General features: G+C 45.8%; 1 protein-coding gene across 3 annotated transcripts; it reads left to right on the forward strand.

Moving 5' to 3' along the window:
* Positions 1–209: 209 nt before the first annotated feature.
* On the forward strand, positions 210–7,960 carry CCDC117 (coiled-coil domain containing 117). Of its 3 annotated transcripts, XM_069963958.1 has the most exons (7): positions 215–305; positions 1,592–1,815; positions 1,953–2,281; positions 3,959–4,006; positions 5,222–5,488; positions 6,451–6,597; positions 7,226–7,959. In XM_069963958.1, the coding sequence occupies exons 3-7, from the start codon at positions 1,965–1,967 to the stop codon at positions 7,470–7,472; spliced, it is 1,026 nt and encodes a 341-aa protein (XP_069820059.1). In that variant the 5' UTR covers positions 215–305; positions 1,592–1,815; positions 1,953–1,964; the 3' UTR covers positions 7,473–7,959. The 3 variants fall into 3 exon arrangements, with proteins under 3 accessions (XP_069820058.1, XP_069820059.1, XP_069820060.1); XM_069963957.1 differs by lacking the exon at positions 1,592–1,815 and having other exon boundaries at positions 210–305; XM_069963959.1 differs by lacking the exon at positions 215–305 and having other exon boundaries at positions 1,652–1,815; positions 7,226–7,960.
* The last annotated feature ends 359 nt before the right edge of the window (positions 7,961–8,319 follow it).

Below are 8,319 nucleotides of genomic sequence, written 5' to 3' on the forward strand. Positions count from 1 at the left end.
AGTTTATGACGTGATGAACTGCGCATGCGTCTGTAACAAAGCAATATAACCAACAAAATGGCGGCGGAGATGAAGACGACACTACTTCCGCTGCCATTAGACCCCGCCCCGTCCTCTCTATCCCGCCTCCGGAGCCTACTCTGTGGTTGGAAGGTAGAAACTTGCGGAGCGTTCTAGAAAAAGTGGAAGCTCCGCCCCGTAATAGATATGAGCAGCTGAGGGGTCGGGGGTCACCGGGAAGTAACGCGAGAGGACGAGCGCGACCCGCTGCGGAACGGAGACGGCTGTGACGCGTCCTATGACGGGTGAGTGCAGCTGTGACTGACAGCCGGGAGGGGGGACTACAGGTGCCAGCATGTCCGGCTGTGCGGAGGCTGCAGGACACAGGAGAGGGGGGCGGGGAGCGGAATAGGAAACCTGTGTGTGTATATATATATATATATATATATAAAACCTATCACCTGTGTATATAACGTCACATGACCTCTGTATACACATACACATCACCACCATATAACATCATATGACCTCTGTATACACATACACATCACCTGTATATATCACCTGTGTATATAACGTCACATGACCTCTGTATACACATACACATCACCTGTATATAACATCACATGACCTCTATATACACATACACATCACCTGTATATAACGCATCGCCTGTGTATAACCCATCACCCCTATATAACACATTGCCTGTATATAACACCTGGTCTCTGTATATAACACCTGGACTGCAGGAGCAAGAAGCCCCTCATCCTGATCTCTAGTGGGGGCTGGTGGAGCGCACACTCACCTCCTATACAGCGGATAGACCTGAGCGCACACTCACCTCCTATACAGCGGGATAGCCCTGAGCGCACACTCACCTCCTATACAGTGGGTAGACCTGAGCGCACACTCACCTCCTATACTGCGGATAGCCCTGAGCGCACACTCACCTCCTATACTGCGGATAGACTGACAGCTGCTCCCCTGCCTCTGTGTTTTGGATGTATGGACGCTCGGCTGAGCTGAGCTCATGTGTATTACGTACTTCCATACTGGCGTCATATTGGATCCTTTTCCTATAGCTACGATATATATATATATATATATATATATATATATACACACACATACATACATACACACACACATACATACACACACACACAGAGCGTCTCCTCTGGAGAGTTCATGGGTGTGAGATAATGTGTGACACTTTTATAGCATATAACTAAGCGTGTCTGTGCAGGAAGTGTGAACGACGCTGTAATGTCGGGTCCGTGTACAGACAGGGTGAGGCCAGAACACCGCACAGGCCCAGAGCAGCCAATCACAGCTCAGCTTCATATAATAGAATGATTGACGAATGTGGGAACCTCATCAGTCACCGGGGAACCGAGGGGGAAGTAACGTCCGCCATCTTATCCGTCCGTCTTATAGAGGGTTTCTAGGCGTGATGAGCAGATCTGTCAAAATGTTTAGGTTCCGGAATGTAACCTGAACACTCAGTGTGTGATTATTGTCAGATGCCGCCCTAGGGAGTCTTGGTAATGGCCCTCTGGCTGTATCCATCTTTTCCTGTCACCCCTAGGGCGGCATCCAACTTCTGCAGCCGCAGGGCATCAAGCACCAACTGTTTAGGTTCCGATAACAAACCGGACAGATCCGCTCAGCATTACAGGTTACCCATCCCCAGGATTGAGCACGTTAACCAGGCACAGTCACTGCGCAGGAAGTGGAGACGGCCGCACAGATCCTGCTGCACAGCTGATTGGTGGGCGATACTGGAAAATCCCTTTAAGCACAAGCACACTGGTATAAGAAGCAGCAAATGTATTAACCTCTTCACACCTGCCCACAGTGTGTGTGTGTGTGTATATATATATATTTATTTATACCGGCTCGTAATCTGAGGTTCCACATTAATACTTCTTTCTTTGGTCTGGTTGCAGGTGAGAGCTGGAATGGCCGTCACTGACAGAGCGTTCAGCACAATACCATTGTACAGGATGGAGTATCGTCACACGTCACAACCATTTCCTCAGAGGATCAACACCCCCGGGACTGTAGACGCTTCAGCTCTTGGCGCAGCAGTCAGTGAATTCAGCCAGAGACATAGCCTGCCCATGGCTGGTGGACTGAATAGTAGTGGATCCTCCTATCTGCACAACCAATTTACTACAAGTCACTGCCAGGTTGGAGAAAATGGCGGCTTGTTCCTGGGAGGTGGAGCACAGAGTCCTGCGGTGCTCCCTGCATTGTCTCAGATACCCTGCACTGTGTAAGTATCCGCCCGTCTCCTCAGCTCAGATCCGAATCCTGCGGCTCATATATCAGTGAAGTGGCAGCCGGGTTATTGGAAGATTCCTCTGAACATGGCGGAATTCAGGCTGCGGTTAAAGGTCGCAATGATGGGCGGGCAAGGTGTCGGAGGAGTGAGGAGTGCACAGAAGAAAAGGTCCTATTAAGATCAGCGATCCAGTGGGGGAATGTCAGGACGTCAGGTGGGAGATGTATGGAGGGGAAAGGGTTAAGAGCCCTATGCACGATCCATGTATATAGATGATGTGTAACAGAATTTGGAGCTCCCGGTATCATGTATGATTATAATCCAGTACTGTACTGACACAGCGCGTTATAATGGATGATGATGTCTGGAGTTCTGTGTTCCGGTTCGTAGTACATCTGTGCACGGACTGTAATCACGGAAGGTGTGAATGAGCCCTTAGGCTGCAATCCCTGACGCAGGATCCGGCCACAGGGGAGAGGGCTTCTCTCTCTATATTTTACCTGTTTAGTTGTTGGACACAGCCAGATCTTTTTGTGCCTTTTTTATGGTTTTTCTGTGAAATCTGTATGTTTTATGCATTGACATTGTGGATGTACAATCCCTGTTAGCATGCTGCCTTTTCTTATATGATTTTTTTCATGCTGATCTGGACTCTGAGTGCTGGTGGTGCCACCATTTGTATTGTGTAATTTGAAGTGAACGTGATAGACAGCGAGGCGATGCGAGAGGATTGCTGGGAGGATGGATTCATCCTGCAGCAGTAATGACTGGAGGGAGCAGAGAGGGGGACGTTGCTGCGGCAGAGAGCAGAGATTACATGTACCACCATTATTTGTTTATTTGGGGAAAAAAATTCCCTGCATTTCCAAAAATTTAAGGTAGACGAGGCACATTGAGTGGTGCTCAACTAATACAAGACGGGGGAGGGGGTGTGTGTGTCAAGATCTTTGGATCGACTCGAGCATGCTCCAGGTTTGCTCATCTCTATTGTTTAGTCCAGGCATGTCCAAAGTCCGGCCGGAGGGCCATTTGCGGCCCGCGTTCCGAACTTTTACGGCCCCCCAGGTATCCAGCTTGCTATTATCTGCCTGTGTTATAAAGCATATAGCATGTAAAATGGTCGGCCCTCGCACATGTTCACTTCATCAAATTTGGCACTCTTCGAAAAAAGTTTGGACATGCCTGGTTTAGTCTAATGGGTAATCCTGAAAGGAAACAATCAGCCCTCACGCACAATGTCAGCTGATTGTTGTCTTTCAGCGTGTTTTAAAAAAACGACAACGATAGCGACAGTCTGCTGACCGTTACTGACTGAACAGGAGCGACAGCAACAGACCGCTGCAATCTTATATGGGCCAAACAATGTGCTGACTGCTGCCTTGTTCACCGCTGGCTGGCTTCCCTGCCCATAAGCTGGCGGTATACGGATGTGATGTACAGGTCACTCTCCCTCCTCCCTGAGCGCAGTGTATGGAGGAGGCAGAGCGATGTTGTACCTTACATGCTCCTCTGACGCCTTCTAAAGGACTGTGAAGCCTTGGGGAGGGGGAGATATATCGCTATGGAGGAGGAGGCAGCAGACAGCCCATCAGTTATCTGTAAGCGCCTCATTTGTTTATCTACTTTTAGCGTTCAGTTTATTTACAATTATTCATTTATTTTTTTCAGTCATCCTGGACGACCGAGAAAGCATCAGCTGCATGAGGGTAATGATGAGTAAGTAGCCTCACCGGTAAAATGTTAGTATGTGTGACTGGGCGGTATATGGGGGCAGCTTCTTACCACACTAGCACTTGGCGTGCCTTTATATTGGCATACAGGTGCCAGTACTAGAGATGGCCGCTTACCTGCTTGTCGCTCATTCAGAGAATCTGTTTGCATAGTGATGGCTCCATCTTCAGGCCAGCCGTGCGTTGGTTATACATGGGGTTTATTTTAGTCCTTTCTATATTAGTTTTTTGTGACATTGTGGGAAATGTTAGAAAAAACAAAATGTGTCCCAGAATATGGGCTGGCACCATGCAGAAAATGGAAGGGAGCGCAAACCCTAACAACCTGAGAATGACAGGAACAACGGGCAAGCTGGAAATAATGGACTGCACCTCACAAATAAGGCTGGGTTCACACCACGTTTTTGCAATTTGTATTTTAAAAAGAAAAAAAAAACGGATGAAAAACAGATGAAAAAAAATTGAAGCAATTGTGTGCATCTGTTTTGATCCTTTTTTCCATTGACTTCCATTATAAAAAAAAACAGATCAAAAAGTAGACCACCTGAACCCTTTTTTTTTTTTTTTTTTTTTAACGTAGCATGAACCCAGCCTAACTCATAATGTACTAGGAAAATGTATTGACAAAAAATCAAGGAACAAACGATTAAAAACATCTAAAATACACCTGACCTGACCCCCAAATAAAGAAAGTATATGGGGTCCCAAATGACAGCCAGAGCAAAGCACACTACACAATCTAACCAAATGAAAGTAATGGTATAAGTATACAGGATGAAACCACAAACCAATATATAAATATAATATAATATATCAAAGTGCCAAGTGCCAAAAAGTGCAGGTAAATAGAGTGATATACAGACAGTAAGGCCGTCACATGGAAAGAGGGTCAGGACAGAACACCCCACGCGTTCCCTCCTATAGACTTCCTAAGTGTCCCAGAATACTGCTATATATAATCCGAATGATGAGCTACTGGATAACTGCCTCATGCCGCACTCCAGCTATCTATTAGCTCATTACACATTATTCTGTGTGTAACATATATATAATATATATACATTACACACACACAAGCAGCAGGGTGGACTGGAGTGGTGGCGCTGCAGATACCTGGTGAATATAGCGTCTCTTGCTATTTCGGAAACTTACTGCCTCTCTGCTATAATGTTTGTGATCTGTTTCGTGTTTCTCCTCTAAGCTGCCCGTCCAAGAAAAGGAGAGTGTCAGCCTCTTCCACAGCACTTGTGTTTCCACAATCTCCGGCTCCAGGCATCTTTGCTGGAGGTTCAGGACGACCATTCTGGGCTTCTAGCCATTCCCCAGTAAAGGAGGCTTCTATCCTCCCAGCACTGACTGACCAGTCTGCTGCCATGATACATCCAGTCTCTACAGAGGAAATGGAGGAGGTGGCTGTAGAATCCCAGTGCGATGCTGCTCTTAGAAGAATCAGAGACATTGAAAGCAGGTAAAAGTCGTGATCACAAAGTAACCAAAAAACCATAAATGTAGTTACATAGAGCTGTGGGGAGTGTCCTATAGGCAGACGTACCATTCATACAGGTGAACCTCTAGGCAGCGGGCAATGCCAACACCCTGAACATTAACCCCTTCCTGTACCCTCCAGTTATGGCAGTGACGGGAGGTAGTTCCTACACAGTGCCCCAAATGTATGGTGCAGGGATGGCACAGACTCAGGTCAGCTGTAATAGTTATGGGTAGGTTCACACCTGCTTCTTTCTCTTTCATGACCAAATGGCAGATTTGATTAAAGGGGTTGTTCTCCCCCCCAAAAAAAAATCTTTCAAATCAATTGCTGAATCAGGCCAATTCGTCCGATTATCGCTCTGACAACGATTAGCCGATGTCGACGTTATCAGCTGATCGTGTCCTTTGGTCTGACACCAAAATCATTGGCCACTGACTGCACCTCGCTACATGTAATAGCCATGCTCGACCAATGGCTAACCATTGAATACACCACTTCTGAACGCTCCCGGTCTTCTCCTGCCCTCTGCTTCCTCACTGGCGCCACAGCTGTAGCTTCTGAGTGGCCTGTCTGAGCTGACCGGCCGCTGCAGCCATGATGCCAGGGGGGAAGCAGAGGGCAGCAGAAGACCGGCAGTGCGGAGAGGTGATGTATAACAGTTTTTTGGGCAAGGACATTGCTAACGATAATCTGGCTGTGTAATAGGACCTTAAGCTTATTTACAGAAGAAGGTAAAGGGGGCACTTGCAGTAAGATGATGGGTTGCCTAGCGGCAGGGGCCGTCATGTTTGCTATGGACATGAACCTAATACATGCCACGATATTAGTACAAAGAGTTATATAAAATCTCTAAATAAAGTATTTTTATAGATTATTGCACCAGTTTAATTGAAAGACCTTTTTTGTTAACGAAGTATTGTTTTTTTTTTTCCCCCATTCAGGCTTATTGTGGAGGATGATGAAGAAGAGGATGACGACAACAACTCCAGGGACAGTCATTTACCCACCCTTGTAATGTCTGACGTACTTGTGGAAGGTTTTAAAAAGGGATTGGATGAATCTCTTACCAAAAAAATAGTAGATTCTATGTAAGTGATCAATTCAGATGAATTAAGAAGTAATTTTATCAGATGTTTTTCAGAAGGGGGATGCAGTCATATGTGCATACTTGAGATTTGTGGCTTTGGGCAGACGTGGGCCGTTCTGAGATCCCCGCATGCCATGACAGCCCTTCACCTCATTGCAATTACACTGCCAATTTGGAGACAGACCCACAATTGTCTGCGGTATTTGACGGGTTTAACGTCTGGGATCATCAGTAGGAAGCTGGCGGCTCTAGGGTTATGTGTGCTCACAATGTCACTGCTCTTACAGTAAAGAATACAGAACTCCAAAGTGTCACTGCTCTTACTGTGAAGAATATAGAGCTCCATAGTGTCACTGCTCTTACAGTAAAGAATATAGATAGCTCCATAGTCTCACTGCTCTTACAGTAAAGAACATCGAGAGCTCCATAGTTTCACTGCTCTTACAGTAAAGAATCTGCATCTATGCTGGTGGTGAAACCCTTTTTCCTCTTGATGTAGAGGATGGCCCCCTTGTCATGGTTATAGACCTGGGTGTAAGGAGATCAGTAGAAAGATCTCTGTATTGTCCATTCATATATTTGTACAATTGATCCCTGACACCTTTTTTTTCCCCTCCGTACACCTCTAGAAATCGGCCGTCTATGGAGCTGGTTCTTTGGAAACCCCAACCAGAATACCTTGTCAATAAACTTCAGAGCATTGCCAGCAGTTATAAGACTGACGATAAAGAAGCAGCGGAGAAAATCCCGAGGACGCCACCGGTGCCGCTCCTCCAGGAGGTGACCCCATCGGACGCGGACAAGTCATGTGTCTCTAATCCAGACTGTCACCTAGACATGATGTGGAACAGAGAGGAAGAGGAAATGGAGCTCTAGTGGAGTCCTGAAATACTCTGTGCTCCAGTTCCAGTAGACTTCTATGAAGAAACCAGTGACTGGAAGATTGATTTATTACATTCAGTTTTTTAAGCTTGAATAAGTGAAGGTGTTTAGCTGCGTTATCACAGTGATACCTTTCCTTGTATTCTGCCACAGCTAGTCCCTTATATGAGGGGATGGATATGGGACATACGCTGTTACAGTAACGCTGTTGTGTCCGCCTCGGAGTGCCACATATCGCCCTGAGCAGTATGGACTCAAATTGTTGGCTTGAATCAGTGTTTTTTTTTTTTTTTTTTTTTTTTTAAGCTTTTTTTTTCTTTTTCTTTTTTTAATTCAGTTTACATGAGCTGTAGCTTTTCGTCTTAAAGCAATGGATGGTTTGGTCCATTATTTTGTAGTCGGCCGGGCTGCACAGGGAGGGGGGTGTACAGATTTTTCACACTACAGTTTCTGGATATGAAATGAAACTTTTTGTAATAAAATTCTTTAATGATCATCTGTGTTTTTGTCTATTTTTCAGTTTTTACAAATTGCTGCTGTGCACTTCAGTATGGGAGCCTGACTGTCCAGTACGGGAGGAGCTCGGTCAGGATCTCCATGAAAGCTTCACGTGGGGTAATGCAGCTATTGGACATGGCCTGCACGTGAGGATTGGGACGTACACCCGCAAAGTTATCATTCATTTAAATCAAACCCCCCAAACCCTTCCTAGTTTAAAAATTAATTTTTTTAAAAATTGACATTTGGTATCGTGCAGAATCGCCCAAAGTATATGATCACATTCCTGATCTTGGACGGTAAACGTTGTAAGCGCAAAAAGCCAAAGTGCAAAATTGCTAAT

This window comes from Dendropsophus ebraccatus, chromosome 3, assembly GCF_027789765.1.
Source record: "Dendropsophus ebraccatus isolate aDenEbr1 chromosome 3, aDenEbr1.pat, whole genome shotgun sequence".
NCBI lineage: Eukaryota > Metazoa > Chordata > Amphibia > Anura > Hylidae > Dendropsophus > Dendropsophus ebraccatus.